The sequence below is a fragment of the Pseudonaja textilis genome, chromosome Z, assembly GCF_049901715.1.
Source record: "Pseudonaja textilis isolate UNSWEBS1 chromosome Z, rPseTex1.2, whole genome shotgun sequence".
NCBI classification, from domain to species: domain Eukaryota; kingdom Metazoa; phylum Chordata; class Lepidosauria; order Squamata; family Elapidae; genus Pseudonaja; species Pseudonaja textilis.
The window spans coordinates 118,501,556-118,521,248 of NC_142008.1; the positions used below are offsets into that span (position 1 = coordinate 118,501,556).

Here is a 19,693-nt window from a genome sequence, read left to right on the forward strand (position 1 = left end):
CTGTTAGATCAAGAAAGAAAGAGATGCAGAAAGACTACAATAGTGAAGAGTGAGACTGGCGTGAGATTTCTTTTCCTTTATTGTGAGCCCTATTTGTCAGAAGCTGGTGAGAAAAGCGGCCAGAAAAGCGGCTAGAAAAGCGAAAGTGCGACAAGCATGGGTGGAAAGGCTTGATTGTCAGAGTGAAAGTGTCTGAAAGGAGAAGTTTGTGGAGAGAAGAAGAATACTGGGAAATTAAGAGTTTTGTGGACTCGAGTTTGTGAGTGGTTTGCTATTTGGAATTAGTCTCCAAGTAAAACCCGAAGAGGAAGGAGGCAACGGAGGAGAAAGAAACGCGGCGCTGAAAGTGATACTTTGACTCTTTGAATTTAGCGTAACAAGACTACTGAGTCTATTTAACACCATTTATATGATAGACTTCTAAGTGATTGGGAGGAGAGAACTATTGGATTGAGGTGAAAGCAATAAGTGAAGGAGATCAGGACATTGGACTTAAAAGTGTTGGGGAAAAAAAGAAAAAAAAGAAAGAAGAAAGAGACTAATTGAAGTCTGGGAAAGGCTGACTGTTGACAGCGATTAGTCAGCACTTCCCACCATCCTCCTTCCGGTGTGCTGGAAATGAAATACAAAAACTCAAAAAACTTTAGCTTTAATTTTGACCTTATAATTCTATTCCTTTATCACTCTACTCTATCTTCTTGAATCCTCTCTTGGCATTGTTTTCACAAATTTAATATCTTGTCTTCTACTTATTGATTTCCTGATCCTAAGGGGCAATAACATTGAATGGTGATTTGGGATAATATAATCAACTTAGTTCAACAGCAAAAACAAATTCCAAAAGAGATGACCTCCAAAACAACCACGGCCCTGAAAACGGGAAGGAAGACTACCCCGACCTTAACGACCATTTTGACATCAGCTTCACCAACAATTCAAAAAACTATTGAAGAATCTTTAACAGGAGAAAAACAACCCAACATTTCCAATGCTAATATACAAGCCACTCTACTATCTTTGCAAGAATCAATGTCCAAAATGGAAGAAATAATGATTAAGAACCATAACGAAACTAGAGCGGACATCAGTGAATTAAAGGAAGAGATGGGAAAGCTAAAAGCGGAGATGAAAGCAGGTATACTTAAAGTAGAGGATAAGATTGGGACAAATGCAACAGGCTATGGAAAAAAATGAAACAATGATAAAAGAAATAGAGGTAAGGACAGGACGAATGGAGAAGAATCTAGAAAGGATAGACAAAGAATTAAAAAATGTAACTAGAGAAACGGAAGATTCCCTGGTCCATCTAGAAATAGATAAAGCAGCGGCATATCTGAGATTTCAGAACATGGAGGAATTGAAAAATGAAGAATTAGAGCAGCTAATGGCAGGATTATTGGCCGAACTGTTAGAGAAAGAGAAAGATGATCTACTCAAGGAATTCGATGAGGTTTATAGGGTCAGCAGTAGTTATGCAAGACACCACAATTGTCCAAGAGAGATTCACATCTGCTTCACAAGAAGGTGTGTGAGAGTTGTAATACTCAGAATGTCAAGAGATGAAACAATAACATACTAGGGCAAAGAGATTATGATCCTTAAGCAAATCCCAAGAAAAGTGAGGTTCATAAGACAAGATTACAAATTTCTAGCAAACTATTTAAACAAAAAAGGAATCCCATTCAAATGGTTAATCCCGGAAGGGATGCTAATAACATGGAAAGAAAGAAAAATTAAAATAGACTCTTTGGAATAGGCACAAGACTTCCACGGACAGTTAGCAGGCATGGATGAGCAAAACACAAAGGAGGAAAACAAAAGTAATCTGCAGGAAGACCGAAATCGCTATAGAAACAAAAAAGAAGGACCCCCCGCAAAAAACCAAGGGAACGACAACCCACATCAAGAGAGAGAAGAACCAATCCCACAACAACCACAAGAAGAGAGCCGAATTATTACAAGACAAAAAGCTAAACAGACTTAGTTAAATGGAGGAAGGAAAGAAACTCCTTTCTATCAACATAAATGGCCTAAACTCAACATCTAAAAGGAAAAGGATATTAACCAAACTAACTAAACAAAACGCTAATATAATATGCTTACAAGAAACACATATTAGGAAAAATGATGAAAGATATTTAATTTGCCCGAAACTAGGGAAGCTATTCATGGCACCAGCAGATAAACATTTTTAAAAAAGGAATTGCAATATATGTGAAAGATGACTTAAAAGTGGATTTAATTTGGTCAGACCCGGAAGGAAGAACCCTGGTTGTACAAATTTTGATTAATTTTATTACATTTTTATTGGTAGCAATTTATGCTCCAAATGAAGAACAAGGAAAATTTGTTAAAGATCTACACCAAAAAATAATAGGTTTTGAAAAAAGGAACATCTGTATGATAGGCGACTTTAATTCTATTGCTGACTATCAAAAAGACCATAGTAATGCGAGTAAGAACAAAAAAGGGAAAAGAGAATTCTCTAAGTCTTGTAAGGATATGATGAAAGAATTAAATTTAGTAGATTTATGGAGAAAATTAAACCCAGAAGATAAACGATTTACACATTACTCTAACCCGCATAAAATATGGACAAGAATAGACATGGCCTGGATGAATGGGGAATTGGCAAATGAAATAAAAGAAATCGAAATTTTACAAAATGAATGGGCCGACCATAAGCCAATTCAAATAATTTGGAGAGGCAGGAGAAAATCAAAGAAAAGGTGGACTCTAAACACTCATTTAATAAGTGAAGAAGAGTATATTAATAAGTTGAAAGAGGAATTAAATTATTTCCTAAAGGAAAAGGACAATGAAGCAACCTCAAAACAAAATATCTGGGATACAATGAAGGCAATCATAAGAGGAATAACAATCTCTTATAATCCCATGAGAAATAAAAGAAAATATGCCCAACAAAACAAATTACAACAACAAATTAAGGAACCAAAAAATACAAAATCAATTAATAACAACTAAACATAAATTGAACCTATTTCAACAAGAAAAAATGGAAATAAATCTGAAAATGACTAAACAAATTTATTTTGAGTATGCAAATAAACCAGGAAGATGATTATCCCACAAACTTAAAAAAGGGAAAGAAAAGAGATTGATACACCAATTAATGGATGAGAAGGGTGATTTACAACACGAGATAGAGAAGAAAAAAGATATTACTCATAAATACTTTGAAAAATTATATAAAAAGGAAGAAGTTAACGAGGATAAAATAAGAAACTATTTAGTGGAAACGAATGACAAAGTAATTGGAGAGGAATGGACAGAATTACTAAATAAAGACATTACATGGTCTGAATTGAAGTCAGCAATAGAGAATCAAAGTAATAACAAATCTCCAGGACCAGATGGGATTCCGGCAGAATTATATAAAGTAACTATGGAGCTAATAGGACCGCTGATGATGGAAGTGTTCAGTGAGGTACTTCTAGCAGCTAAGATGCCAGAATCGTGGAGGGGAGCATTGATTTCGCTGATCCAGAAGGAGGATGCTGACCACAGATATATTAATAATTACAGACCAATCTCACTGATTATAAATTATTCTCCTTCATTATAGCTAATAGATTAAAACAAGTTTTAAACCCACATATTCATGAAGACCAAAATGGTTCCTCCCATCTCGACAAATAAAGAACAACTTAAGAACAGTCATAGATGTCTTAGAATTTTATGAAGCACTTATGTTTCTAGATGCAGAAAAAGCATTGATAATTTAAATTGGCACTTTCTAATTCAAAAAATTTACAACATGAGTCTTGGCACTAAATTTGAAAACATCATAACAACAATTTACGACACACAACAGGCCAATATATTAATAAATGGGGAACAAACAGGTCCAATAAAAATAGAAAAAGGTGTTAGACAGAGTTGCCCTCTCTCACCTCTTCTCTTTATATTTGATCTAGAATCACTTTTAACACACATTAGGCATAATTCTGAAATTAAAGGATTGAAGATCAAATCAAAAGAATACAAACTACAAGCGTTTGCTGATGACATGGTCTTCTTTTTGAAAGAACCAATAGAAAAAGGACACAATTTAATAAAAGAATTAGACCGATTCGGCGCAGTTGCAGGACTTAAAATCAATAATAAAAAAAACAATATTAATGACCAAAAACCTAACAGAAGATCAGAAAAAAGAATTAGAGGCAAGGGTGGGGATACAGGTAACAAAGAAAGTCAAATACCTAGGAATTTGGCTAACACCACAATGCAAATCACTTAAAGAGAATAATTATGACAAATTACTCCAACAAGTAAAGAATGATTTATAAACCTGGAGCAAGTTGCAGCTTTCTTTACTGGGCAGGATTGCTTCGATTAAAATGTGTATTCTAAATTCCTATACCTATTTCAGACAATCCCAATCAAATTACATAATTTTTTTTTGAAGAACTAAATAAGATAACACTCAAATTCATTTGGCAGGGAAAGAAAGCTAGAATTAATGTAAAGGCATTACAAGATCAGAAGAGTAGAGGGGGTTTTGCACTTCCAAATTGGGAATTATATTATACAGCAGCCACCTTATTATGGCTAAAAGATTGGGTGAACTTAATAAAAGAACACTCTGATTAGAGGGTCATGATTTGCAGAGAGGTTGGTACGCTTTCTTATGGGATGCGGGGAAACCCAAGCTGTCATATTTTCATAGACACGTTATTAGGGATTCTCTATTAACTAACTGTAAAAAAGTAAGGAAAAAACACTATCTAAAGTACCAATTTGGCTATCAACAATGGAGGCAATGGTTCACCCCAACAATTTGGATATCTCAAAAATGATCAAATATAAAGACTTATTAGACTCACAAGGAAATCTGGAAACATGACAAGAATTACAAGAACGAGGATTTAAAATTGATTATTGAGCTTACCTTCAAATACACAGTAGATATAAACAAGACAAAAAAGATTTTGGAATTTATAACAAACCTCAGCACTTAGATAAAATTTTATTAGGATCAAACAAAAAAAATATAACCAAATTTTATAAATACTTACTGGAAGTAGAATTAGAACAAAAGATAGTCAAAGGAAATATGATAGCCTGGAGCAAGAATATTGGATGGAGTATTGCACTAACAGAATGGGAAAGGATTTGGAACAGAAATAACAAGATCACAAAATTGGCAGCTTACAAAGAAAATGCATACAAAATGTTTTATAGATGGCACCTTCCCCCTTCGAGGTTGGTGAAGATGCACCCCAGCACGAGTCCAAAATGCTGGAAATGCAGAAGCATAGATGGAACTTTTTTCCACATGTGGTGGTCATGTAAGGAAACCCAGAATTATTGGCAAAGAATCAGGAAATGGCTGGAGGAGATAACCGAAGAACAAATCGAATATAAACCAGAGTCTTTCCTTTTAGGGATTTTTAACAAACAATTATCAAAAAAGACGAAATACATAATTATACTTATCTTAACAGTGGCCAGGTTAGCATTTGCTCAGTGCTGGAAACTACCCTGTACCCCCACTGAATAGATGATTATTCAGAAAATCTTAGACTGCGCAGAAATGGACAAATTAATGCTAGCCTTAAAAAACAAAGAGTCCTCAATACATTACAATAACTGGAATTCCTGGTATAATTGGTTAAATCAAAGATAGATTGTGCATAAGATAAACTTAGTCAAGGGTAATTCAAATATAGATACCGATAAGATGTGTGTATACAATATAACTTAAGAAGAAAAGATCTTACAAACTGTCAAAAAGGAAGAAGTTTTTAATTGTTCACCTTCTCTTTTTTCTTTTTCTTCCTTTTTCCTTCTTTTTCGTGTTTCCCTCTTTCTCTTCTGCTGGCCTTTCTTGGCTGTGTTATTTGTGTATATGTTGTAGAGGTTTTTTTTAATTGTAAAATTAATAAAAATTGTTTTAAAAAAATCAACACAACTATGTGATCCCCAATTATAATTTCAAAAAAGACAACTATGATCTTATACACAACAATCTCTCATCCCTTGATTGGCAATTTCTATTCACTGGATGATATGCTGTAGAAGACCATTACAACATATTTTTACCTGAAGTCAAAAGAGTCATCAAACTATATGTACCAATAACAACCCCCCCAAAAAAAACAGATTACCCATAACAATAAGGAAGCTTCATTCCAAAAGAGATCACTTTGGCAGAAAAACAAATCTGGTCATGTTGCCAGCTTCAAAAGCCAATACAAAAATTTATGCCACCAGATAAAGACTGAATGCACCAATTATCACATTAAACAAGAGGAAAACCTAATATGCACCAATTCCACCCACACTTTCTACAATTTTGTAAACAACAAACTAAAAGACTCAAGGTCCATCCCACCCCTGAGAGGACCTAATGGTAAAGACTGCAATGATTACACCATTAAAGCCAACCTCTTTAACACATTCTTTCACTCAGTATTTGTCAACAGCAATGGATAGTGCCCAGTATTTCCTAGTCGAACCACAGACAACTACAATGATCTAATACATATCGATTTTACAGAAGACAATGTTGAAAAAGCACTACGCAATCTAAAACTATCTCTAACTATTGGACCGGACAGAATATGTGACTACTTCTTTAAAAAGTTATCCACTGCCATAGCCAAACCTCTAAGCATAATCTTTGAAAAATCCTTCAGAACCAGCTCCTTCCCAAAACTATGGTCATTAACCACGGTCACCCCCATATTCAAAAGGGAGACCCCAGACTAGTTGAAAATCATAGACCAATCTCTTTATACTGCAACTCCTGTAAAGTCATGGAATCAATTATTAACCAATCCATTATCCTCCACTTAGAGACAAACAACCTACAAATAAACAATTTGGTTTCAGAAAAAAAATATCCTGCAATCTGCAACTCTTACACTGCAAAAACATATGGACTACACAACTTGATCAGGGAAAAGTAATAGATGTAATCTACATAGACTTCTGTAAAGCCTTTGATTCAGTGGTACATGAGAAAACTACTAAAACTAAAATCTTATGGTATCTCTGGACACCTGCGAACTGCATAGAAACATTCCTGTCAAACAGACAACAAATGATCAAAATTGGGAGTGTCCTATCAAATTCTGTACCTGTCAACAGTGGTGTCCCCCAGAGCAGTGTTTTAGGACCAACTCTCTTCATACTCTACATAAATGATCTCTGTGATCATATTAAGAGCAACTGTGTTCTCTTTGCTGATGATGTAAAGCTATTCAACACCACAGTCAATACTGCTATCCTTCAGAAAGACATTGACTATGTATCAGAATGGTCAAACAAATGGCAATTTTGTATCTCAAGAAATAAATGCTCTTACATATTGGCAAAAAAAATATCAGAAAATAAAATACAAGCTGAATAGTCAAGACCTTATTGATTATCCAAACTCTGTCAAGGATCTTGGAGTACTCATTTCTAATGATCTAAGTGCTACAGCCCACTGTAACTACATAGCCAAAAAGGCATTAAGAGTTCTTAACCTAATCCTATGTAGCTTTTCCTCTGTAATATCACTCTACTAACTAGAGCATACAAAACATTTGCTAGACCAATACTCGAATACAGCTCATCCGTCTGGATCACAAATTATGTATCTGATATTAATACAGTAGGGAAAGTCCAGAAAAATTTCATAAGAAGTGTTCTCTACTCCTTTACTTATTGCAGAATACCTTATGCCACAAGTCTTGAAATTCTAGACCTAGAAAACCTAGAACTACACCTCCTTTGGTCCGATCTAAGTATAGTATATAAAATCATACATTACAATGTCCTACCTGTCAGTGAATACTTCAGCTTCAACCATAACAATACAAGAGCTAACAATAGATACAAACTCAAGGTTAATCGCACCAAACTTGATTGCAGAAAATATGACTTCAGCAACAGAGTGATCAATATTTGGAATATTCTACCTGACTCTGTGGTTTCTTCCCCAAACCCCAAAAACTTTAACCGTAGACTTTCTACTATTGACCTCACCCCTTTCCTAAGAGGTCTGTAGGGGGCATGCATAAGTGCACCAACATGCCTATCGTCCCTGACCTATTGTTTCTTTTATTTTTCTTATATGTATCCATGTATTCATAACTATGTTTTTACTTATTCGAAAATTTTAGGAAGAGGTTCTCTGCCCAGTTGCTTGTAAGCAATTGACAAACCAAATAAAATAAATAAATAAAAACTAAATAATAAAAAAATAAATAAACAAGGGAAATATTACAATTCATTGCCTCAATTTGAAGAATACGAGAATCTTGATTTTTTTATATCACTTTTTAGCAACTGGTTGGATATATTTCATGCTCCACTCTCAGACACGAGTGGCCTCTATGAGCAAAGATTAAAGAAAATATCTCAGCTTCACTGAATCCTGGGGGAGCTCAAGGGCATCAGCTCTTAGTCCCCCCCCCCAAAGTAAAATAAGTGGATGAACTAATTTTACTTTATTATAAGGCTACATTAGCAAAATCTTGTATATTTAAAGGTCTAAAGTAAACTTCCCACTGCCATTTTTAACTGTTTGATTCATTAGGGTGGGTCCTTTTTCAGTTTTTCTTTTTCTGACCATTAAGCCCCTAGGGGTTCCTGGATCTCTTATCTAATCCTTTCATAAGCAGCATCTCTTTCCCTCATTCTCAAATTCACATTTTCCATTACACAACAGTAGCAGTGGAAAGGATCAAGTTGATGGTTGTAATCTCTATTTTTGTCTCTCTCTCCCCACAACACACACACACACACACACACACACACACATATATCTATAACACACACTCTCTCTCTCACACACACATATATGTATATGCACACACACACACCACACACACACACACACACACACACACACGTGGATGGATGGGCTTCAAAAATTTTAGCAACAGGTTCTCTGCACAGTTGCCGGGTGGGAGTGGTCATGGTGGGCATGGCCTAGTCAGCCTCCTGCAGCATGGTGTGTGGAGGGGGGGCTCCAGAGGCTTTACTCAAGCCTCCAGGAGGCAAAAATGGCCTTCCCAGGCACTGGAGGCTCTCTGGAGGCTGGAAATGAAGCCTCCAGGAGGCCCGGTTTTTGCCCTCAACCAGCCTCTGCACATGCCCTGCTCTTACCTGCATCCAAAATGGGCTGCCTGGGGACTCCTGAGAGGGGAAGGGTGGGCGGTGGGGATTTGGGGGGTTCTCTGAACTGCACAGAATCTTAGTTAAGGGCTGAGAACCCCCAGTAGCCCACCCCTCTCTGTGTGTGTTTGTGTGTGCATGTGTGTGTGTATGTGTACATTACATACAGATTAATTTACCATTATCCGATATCACAAGAACAAATCTGTGTGTATTTGTGTGTATACATTTGTGTGTAAGTGTCTATGTGTGTGTGTGTAAAGTCTGATTTTTAAAATTACTTTTATTTCTGAAAGTGGAGGAAGCAGTTTCTTGGATGAGCAATTAACAATTTTCTGGGTTTTTTTTTAAAGTCACTTACAGGAAATAGTCTTAGTAGATAATTAACTTTTCCTTGAAGAGTCCAAATTGCTGTAATGTATTTACCTGCTTAAAGCTCCAGAGATTTTCCAGAAAGCAGTGAAAACTAGAAAGCATGGATGAAAAAGGTTATAAATTGATCCTGGTCCCATGAAGAACTTGGGGTGGTGGGAAGGGGACAGAGTTAACAGGACTATTGGGTTCATTTACTCCAACATCTGTTCTTTCTTTGATCAGACCAATTTCAGATTTAACTTGTAGAAATCTCAGTCATTATCCAAACAAATGTCTATATCTCCATGGAAGTTAAAGGTTAGATTGATGTTTTTCTCTTAGGAAGTGTGTTGGGAAAATCTAGTATGTTAAGTCAGATCCATTGGTGTGGGTTGATATGTTGGAGGCCTCTTTTAGAAGATTTTTGGGCTATTGATGTATTATTCTTTCTGGTGTTTCCAGTGATCAAAGTGAATACACTCAACTGTCCAAAGATTGATCCTTTTCCTATTCTACATGAATGGTACCATCCAGGCGACCTGCTTATTGGAGGGGTAGTTTCACAAAACCTCTATCCCTTCAATGAACATTTATTTCAACGACATCCATTTCAGGAGTTACATGGATTTTCAAAGTAAGCAGATCCTACACATTGTTCCCTGAAATGATTACTTGTTTATTCAAAGCTTGTCTCAATGTCCACATCAGTTTTTATTTTACTTACAATGGTCTGAAAGAAGGCAGCTGAAATTATAACATAGACCAACATTTACTGAATTTTTTGAGATTTCAAACCATTCTGTACTAATGGGAGAATATTTATTTATTTTGAAATATTTTTTCTATTTTCAAAAAAAAGTGATACAAACATGAATTTGAATGCCCAAGGAATACCTAAATTATTAATAGAGAATAACATATGTAGCTCAGATTCAACTGTGCTATCCTTTGTCTTCTGTGACCTTGGTTGTTGTTGTTGTTGTTGTTTGCAGATATTTTGTTACTTGGTTAGGTAATAACTTTAGTGTTCTGAAGAGCATTTCAAAGCACTAAATATGTTATTTTCTTGGGTAGCAAAATATCTGAAAGGAAACAATGAAACTCAGCACCCCGGATTCCACAATACCAAGAATATAAATAAATGAAAGTGGGAATTCATAATGTAAGAAGAAAATGTTCAAACATATGGGCTTCCTATTACATAAAATAAGTATAGAATGGGGAAACTGTTTTTCCCAATTACCAGATAAACAAAGAAGGAAGAGGAAATGGAGGAAAAATAATGTCTAACAGGATGTTTAAAGGATGTTTAATCCTTTATTTATTTATTTTTTGAATAAATTTTATTGAATTTACAATTAAAAACATATTGACATTACATATAAAACAGGGGGAGAAAAAGAAAAAAGAAAAAAAACGCTCGGTCTTGCGAACCGAAAAAAGAAGAGAAAAAGAGATATAAAAGAAAGAAAGAGACAAAGAAATGGAAGAGAAAAAAAAACATTTAAAAACAGACAGATATCCTTTTTGACAGTCTGCAAGATCCAATTCTCCTACCTTACTTTAAATACACACATCTTATCAATATCTATGCTTAAATTACCCATTGTTCATTAAACAGTTTATCTCTGAAATAACCAATTATACCACGAATTCCAATTATCATAAATTGTTGAAGACTCTTTATTTTTAAATGCTATAGTTAATTTGTCCATTTCTGCACAGTCACATATTTTCTGGATGACCATTTGTTCTATAGGTATATAGGATGATTTCCAGCACTAGGCAAATGCTAATCTGGCCGCAATTAGAATATGAATTGTTACATATTTCATCTTTTTAGGTAAATGTTTATCAGAGATCCCTAGTAGGAAGAACTCTGGTTTGTATTCGATTTGTTCTTTGGTTATCTCCTCCAACCATTTTCTGATTTTTTGCCAGTATTTCTGGGCTTCTTTGGAAGACCACCACATATGAAAGTAGGTTCCTTCTATGCTTTTACATTTCCAACATTTTGGACTAGTGTTTGGGTTCATTTTCGCTAACCTCGAAGGGGGTAGGTGCCATCTATATAACATTTTATACATATTTTCTTTGTACGCCGCGGATTTCGTAATTTTGATGTTTCTATTCCAGATCTTTTCCCATTCTGTTAATGTAATGCTTCTTCCAATATTCCTACTCCACATTATCATGTTCCCTTTCACTATCTCTTGCTCTAATTCTACCTCCAATAAATATTTATAGAATTTGGAGATATTCTTTTTATTTGATCCTAATAAGATTTTATCTAAATATTGTGATTTGTTATAGATTCCAAACTCTTTGATATCTTGTTTGTATCTGCTATGGATTTGTATATATAACCACTGGTCAATTTTAAATCCCTGTTCCTGTAAGTCCTGTCGAGTTCTTAATATTCCTAAAGGGTCTAATAAATCGTTATATTTAGTCGTTTTTGTTATATCCAAATTGTTGGGATGAACCATTGCCTCCATTGTTGAAAGCCAAATCGGAATTTTTGAATAATGTTTTTTGCATATTTTTTTCCAATTAGTTAATAATGAATCTCTAATAAGATGTCTATGAAAATACGACTGTTTACTTTTCCCCACATCCCATAGAAATGCGTGCCATCCTCTCTGAAGGTCGTGCCCTTCCAAGACTAAAGTTCTTTATTCAGTAAATTGACCCAGTCTTTTAACCATAATAAGTTGGCTGCCCAATAATATAATTCCCAGTTTGGGAGCGCTAGCCCACCTCTACTTTTTGCATCTTGTAAAGCCTTAATATTGATTCTAGCTTTTTTCCCTTGCCAAATAAATTTAAGAGTTACCTTATTTATATCTTCAAAAAAATTTTTTGGTAATTTTATTGGGATTGTCTGGAATAAGTAAAGGAGTTTTGGTAGGATGTTCATTTTGATCGTGGCAATCCTGCCCAGTAGAGAAAGCTGCAACTTATTCCAAGATTCTAGATCTTTCTTAATTTGCTGTAACAATTTATCATAATTATTCTCTTTGAGCGATTTACTATGTGGTGTTAACCATATGCCTAAATATTTGACCTTTTTTGTTGCCTGTATCCCCATGGTTTTTTCTAATTCTTTCCTCTGATTCTCTGTTAGATTTTTAGTCAGTAATTTTGTCTTATTTCTATTAATCTTTAATCCTGCTACTGAACCAAATTGTTCTAGTTCTTTTATTAGGTTATGTCCTTTTTCCATGGGTTCCTCTAGGAAAAAAACCATATCGTCTGCAAACGCCTGTAGTTTATATTCCTCTGCTTTGACCCTAACTCCTTGGATTTCACAGTTTTGTCTTATCCACGTTAACAGTGATTCTAAAGCAAATATAAATAAGAGGGGTGAGAGAGGGCAACCCTGTCTAACGCCCTTTTCAATGCTTAATGGGCCTGTTTGTTCACCATTGATTAGTATATTGGCTTGTTGGGTATTGTAAATTGTTGTGATAATGTTCTCGAATTTAGTGCCCAGACTCATGTTATAGATTTTTTGTATTAAGAAGTGCCAATGTAAGTTATCAAATGCTTTCTCCGCATCTAAAAACATGAGTGCAAATTGTTTCATCCAGAGAAACATCCTTTAAATGATGTTTAAAAAAATAAAGAAGTGGAATCATTTTAGTTCTCTCTATATAAAACAGGGCACATAATCTTTCTCATTGGTCATTAATAGAAATCCCAAAAATATTAAGTAGTGTATTTGTAAATGAATAGCATCCATGATACAGTGTATAATGCATGAGAAAATTTGAACCATGATATTTTGAAGCAATATAAAAGGAATGTAACTTTATTTAATTTAATTCTAATCACAGGTACACATGGCTATTCTTGATGATCAACTAATTTATTTACTGCAAAATTATTTTCTAAAAGACTTTTTTATTTGCAGTCTGATCACAAAATTCTATCAACATGTCCTTTCTTTGGTCTTTGCTGTCAAGAAAATCAATGAGAATCCAGAAATCTTACCCAATATTAGTCTTGGGTTCCATATCTATGACAGCTACTATGATGCAAGGCTGACTTATCGAACCACCCTGGACTTACTTTTCAAATCAGATAGATTTATGCCCAACTACAGATGTGGACTTCAGAAAAATCTCATGGCCATCATTGGAGGACTTGGATCAGATACTTCATCCCATATGGCAGAAATTGTAGAGTTCTACAAAATTCCACAGGTGGGTCCAGAGATGAGGGGATTTTTATTTGTCTAAATTAGTTAAAAAATCAGAACCTTCTTAAGTATATATTCTCATGTGTTTATCCCCACAAAAACATGATCGGAAGGTATCTGATTCCATACTTAACAAGAGATTGAAAATAAAATACCAGTATTAGCTTGCACTGGTGAAGATGAATTTAAACCTGCTGGTGTTTGATCATGTTCCACTTAGAAAAAAATGATGACAGCTGCTGAAATTGAACTGCATTCTCACAATTCTCACAATGTTATATTGTAACTCTTTTTTAAATGGTAAGGTATATGGGCAGTCTAGAAACATGACATATGAAATAATTAGCAAACAAACAAATAAATGTGACTAGGTTTTAAACCAATTCTTGAAGAGGAACAGACAAAACAAAACACATTATCAAAATCCTCTGGTGAATATTCTTTTGTTTTCTTTTAGCTGCCATATGGATCCTTTCCCCCCAAAGAATTTTGTGTCAGTAGCTTATCTCCTTTTTATTTAATGGCACCAAATGAGGGTCCTGTATACATTGGGATTATCCGATTGCTTCAACATTTTGGATGGAAATGGGTTGGGCTCTTTGCTGTTGAAAATGAGAGTGGAGAACACTTTTTGAAGAAGCTAAAGGAGATGCTTTCCCAGCATGGAATCTGTCCAGCCTTCATAGAAAGAATCCCCCTGCTGCTTCCTTTGGATGACCTCCACATATTTAGCTATAAAATGAAAAGTTTGTATATACATCTCACAGACATTAAAGCAAATGTATTTATTCTCTATGGAGAGTCTTATACAATTCCCTGGCTCATATCACCCATATTTTTAGGTAATCCTGAAGATAAATTAAATGTATTACTTAGAAAAGTATGGGTCACAACAAGTCAAGTTGACATGATACTCACAGGAAGTCTAAAGACTTGGAATCTCCAATTGTTTGATGGGGCCATTTCTTTTCAGATACATTCAGGTGAAGTTCTAGCATTCAAAGAATTTCTGAAGTCCATAAAACCTTTTAGGAGACAAAGAGATGGATTTCTAAAGGATTTTTGGGAACAAGCATTTGACTGTTTTTTGTCTAATTCAGAAATACCAGCAATGGACATGGAGAAATGCACCGGAAAGGAGAATCTAGACAGTCTTCCTGGACCCCTCTTTGAAATGAAAATGACAGGTCATAGTTATAGCATTTATAATGGTATCTATGCTGTGGCTCATTCTTTGCAAGCCTTACTATCAAAAGAATGCAGTCAGAGAAAAATATTGGTGGATAAAATCCCAGAACTTACAGATCTGTCACCTTTTAAGGTAAAGTGCCCAGAAACTCTGAAAATTTTACTAGAAAATTATTTGGATCACAAAATAACCACAACTAACTTCTTGGTAAGCTAAAAAAAATGGGATAAACAGCATTACCACCAGATAGATTTGTAACTGACTGGCAAATCATGCTCAATGTATAGTCCCCAACTAAACTGCATCTAGAGGGAAGGAAAGAAGCAGCGAGTACCCCAATGTTCTGTTTTAAGTCCAGTACTCTTCAAATTCTTTGTAAACAATTTAGATGGGGAAATAGAAGAGAAACTCATCAAATTTGCAGATCTAAATGCATCTTGACAGACTTGTACATTGGGCCCTAACAAAATAAAATTCAGTGTAGAGAAAAGTAAGATTTTTACATTTTAAGCATGAAATGGAAATCAAATATATAGATATAGATCAGATGAGACCTGGCTCAATATTATTAACTATGAAAAGGATCTTGAACTCTTAGTATGCAATCATTTAAATATGAGTCAGCAGTGTGCAACAGCAGCCAGAAAAGCCAATGCAGTCCTAGATTACATTCACAGATGAACAGAATCACATAAAAGTATTAATCTCACTTTATAAAGCCTTACTATGACCACTTTTAGAATACTGCATCCATTTTTGATCACCATATTATATAAAAAAAGATGTAGTGTCTATGAACATAGTGCAGAAAAGAGCAACAACGATGATTTCGGTGCTGGAGGCTAAAACATATGAAGTATGATATCAGGAATTTGGTTTGTCTTGTGTAGTAAAAGAAGAACTAGGGGTGACATGATAGCAGTGTACCAATGTACCAAGGGCTGCCACAAAGGAGAGGGAGTCAACCTATTTTCTAAAGCATGTGAAGGCAGGAAAAGAAACAATGGATGGAAACTATTCATGGAGAGAAGCAATCTAGAACCAAAAAGAAATTTCAACGATTAACCAGTGGGTCAGCGTGCCTTCAGGTATTATGAATGCTCCATCACTAGAGTCATGTAAGAAGAGACTGGACAGCCACTTGTCTGGAATGGTATAGGGTCTTCTATATGTACAGGAGTTGGATGGGAATATTCCAAGAATCCTTCCAACTTTGATATTCTGTTATTCTATTAAAATGACACAATGTATCACTCAAATAAGGTAAAGGTAAAGGTTCCCCTTGTACATATCTGCTAGTCATTTCTGGCTCTAGGGGGTGATGCTCATCTCCATTACAAAGTAGAAGAGTCAGTGCTGTCCAAAGACATCTCTGTGGTCATGTGGTTGGCATGACTAAATGCTGAAGGCACATGGAGCACTGTAACCTTCCAACCAAAGTGGCCTCTATTTTTCTACTTGCATTTTTACTTTTGAACTGCTAGCTTGGCAGAACCTGGGACAAGTAACAGGAGCTCACTCCATTAAGTGGTGCTAGGGATTTGAACTGCCGATCTTTCTGACTGACAAGCTCAGCATCTTAGCCACTGAACCACTGCATCCCTCATCATTCAAATAGGTATGATTTAATAATATCAATAAATGGTAAACACACAAGGAAAATACTGTTCTTCTGCACTCAGTAAATGCTAACACTAGGTTACATTCAACTTTCTACCAAGAAGAACATGCGAACTACTATTCCCAGTAATACATTTCTTCTATCCATGAAAATGGAAAGCATTGTGCTCATTACTGTACATAGTAACTATCGCCATGATAATTCTTGGCATTTATCATATGAAGCTGCATAAAGAAATTTGGGAAGAAAGGGTAAATGTATCATAGAATGTTTTATCCCTCTATTATTTAAACTTCTTCTGTTTCTTCTTTTTTTCAAGTAGCTGCACCCATTTCTTCAAAGCACTTCTTTCAATAACTCAGCAGGAGAAATAGTGTTCTTTAATGAAAAGATGGAAATTGCAGGAGGATTTGATGTTGTCAACGTGATCATTTTTTCAAACAATTCCATTCAGAGAGTGAAAGTTGGAAGATTAGATCCCAATGCTCTGGATGTAAATGAATTGATTATTAATGAAGATATGATTGAATGGCACAAAGGTTTTGAACAGGTACAGGTATTCTTGAAAGGAAAAGATTTCAATTAAAATGTCTCCAACCAATCTCTGCTGGCCATGGTTCTCTTTATAGGATGACTAATTTACTGTATTGTCAGCTGATGACAAAGCTTAACAATGTACAAATTACCTCTGCATTTGTTTTTCATGTTATGAATAGGTTCTTCCAGTTTCTCTGTGTAATGAACACTGTCACCCTGGATATTGGAAAATGAAATCTGAAGAGAACATTTTTTGCTGCTATGACTGTGTTCCATGTCCATGGGGGAAGATTTCAAGCAAGATAGGTCAGTTTTAAAATCCTCAAATTTTTGAAGACACTGGCTGCAAAGAAATTGGCCTGTAGTGCCTCTGCCAGTAAAAATGGAGCTTGGGAGGGCCATGAGCTCCTTTTTCACTGACAGAGGGCTGCAGGAGGCCATCATGGTTAAATACAAAGCCCGGGGGGTGCACAGAACCTTCCCAGGCTCCTTTTTCGCTACAGAGAGCTAGCAAAACAAACTAAAAAACAAAAGGAGAAATTTTCCCCATTTGCATTTGAGCATGCAAGAAGGGACAGGAAAAGAGAAAGGAAAAGAGAAAAGACAAAGAAAAAGAAAGGAAGATGGGAAGAGAGCCAGGAAGGAAAAATAAGAAAAGAGGGGAAGGAAGAGGAAAGGAAGATGAAGTGGGAAGGAAAAAAGAAAAGGAAGGAAGGAGATGATAATGAGAGTGAGGGAGGGTCTGAGGGAAGTCCTAACTTAGCACATGGCCACCAAAGGTGCCCCCAATATGAGGGGTGTCGAATTGGCCACACCAACCCTTGCTACACCTACTATCACCACACCCACCCGCACCACACCCACCCTGGTCCCTCGAGGTCAAAACAACCCTGATGCAGCCCTGTTTGACACTCCTGTTATTGATGCATCATTTTCAATAACTATGTCTGTTTTCAGCATTACATGTTCCTTAACAGTAAACAGTCAATCCAGCAAAGACTTGAAAGAGATTTGATGAAAAAAGATTAATTTTGCTTTAACGTTCCTAATTTTGTAAATTTCAGAAGTTCTGCTTGGAACACAGGTATAGCCAAGTCAGATTGGAAGGAATGTTACTCTTCAAACAATAGCATAGAACATTTGAGAAAGAAATGGGAAAAAGAAAGTAAATGAGTTTCTTTTTTATCTTTTTATCCAGATACAGAAGATTGTTTCAAATGTCCTGAAGATCAGTATCCAAGCAAGGAGCAAGTTCAATGCCTTAACAAAACAATGAGTTTCCTGTCCATTGAAGAACCTTTAGGGATCAGTCTGGCCTCAGCTGCTGTTTCCTTTTCCTTCATGATAATCAGCGTGCTCGGAATTTTCCTTAAGCGTAGAGATACTCCCATTGTCAAGGCCAATAACCGGGACCTCTCTTACACACTACTCATTGCCCTTCTGCTCTGCTTTCTCTCTTCCTTGTTATTCCTTGGTCAGCCAGGGAAAGTAACCTGCCTTCTCCGTCAACCAGCATTCAGCATCATCTTCTCAGCTTCTGTTTCTTGTGTGTTAGCTACAACTATTACTGTGGTTGTAGCTTTTATGGCTACTAAGCCAGGTTCTTCAATGAGAAAATGGGTGGGGAAAAAATTGGCTATTTTCATTATCCTTTCTTGTTTCTTTTTTCAAGCAGGTCTTTGCATTCTGTGGCTGGCAACATCACCTCCATTCCCTGAGTTAGACGTGAATTCCCTTACAGAAATCATGATTTTGCAATGCAATGTAGGCTCCATCTTCATGTTTTATTGTGTCCTGGGCTATCTGGGCTTCTTGGCTATTGTCAGCTTTATTGTGGCTTTCTTTGCCTGTAATTTACCTGACACCTTTAATGAAGCCAAGTTCATCACATTTAGCATGTTGGCTTTCTGCAGTGTGTGGATCTCTTTTGTTCCAACCTATGAGAGTACCACTGGAAAAGCTATGGTGGCTGTGGAGATCTTCTCCATTTTGTCCTCCAGTGCTGGGTTATTGGGATGCATCTTCTTTCCAAAATGTTTCATCATTGTGCTGAAGCCAGAACTAAACACCAAGAAACAACTAAACACCAAGAAACAACAAGGTTATTGAACCTTGTGAAAGAGTGGCATGGTGGCCTTTTGGTGAAGATGCATACCTCCCACTCAGAAGATTGAAAGTTCAATCTTAGGTAGTGGAAGATACTACTTGCCTAAGATGCAAAGAAAAAAATATCTGCCATGAACTCTGTGTAGTGTCAGGAAGGACATCTGGCCAATAAATGCTCAGCTCCATTCAGTCACCCTGACTCTAACCTGAACTATGCTATTACAGGGTCATAAAAGGGGAGATTTTTATTGTATCATGTGAGATATATTTTTCCAAGGAATTGAGTTTAAATGGGATGGATATTATCAAGTAAGAGTTAATTAAATAATAAATGGGGCTTACTGTATCTTTTAATTTATCAAAAGAAAAAGGATTACAAAACTGTCTTAGAAGATATAAATAGCTTGTCTATCATTTCCACATATGAAATTCTAATTTTCTTTAAATAAGAAAATGAAATGAAAATGAAACCTATTTTAATATAGGTCATTTGTAGCTTCAGCAACTATTTGGTAGAAGACATCAATTACATCACTGAAAGTCACTTAAG

General features: G+C 35.7%; 1 protein-coding gene across 1 annotated transcript; it reads left to right on the plus strand.

Moving 5' to 3' along the window:
- Positions 1-1,231: 1,231 nt before the first annotated feature.
- On the plus strand, positions 1,232-19,146 carry LOC113452313 (vomeronasal type-2 receptor 26-like). Its single transcript, XM_087917273.1, has 6 exons — positions 1,232-1,524; positions 13,403-13,694; positions 14,148-15,011; positions 16,823-17,050; positions 17,217-17,343; positions 18,236-19,146. Exons 1-6 carry the CDS (start codon positions 1,232-1,234, stop codon positions 19,144-19,146), a joined length of 2,715 nt encoding a protein of 904 aa, XP_087773399.1.
- Positions 19,147-19,693: the final 547 nt, after the last annotated feature.

Coding starts and splice junctions, on each gene's coding strand:
- LOC113452313 (XM_087917273.1), top strand. CDS start 1,232: ATGGAGAAGAATCTAGAAAGGATAGACAAAGAATTAAAAAATGTAACT. Junction 13,695..14,147: donor AGTTCTACAAAATTCCACAG/GTGGGTCCAGAG, acceptor GTTTTCTTTTAG/CTGCCATATGGATCCTTTCC. Junction 17,051..17,216: donor GGCACAAAGGTTTTGAACAG/GTACAGGTATTC, acceptor TGTTATGAATAG/GTTCTTCCAGTTTCTCTGTG.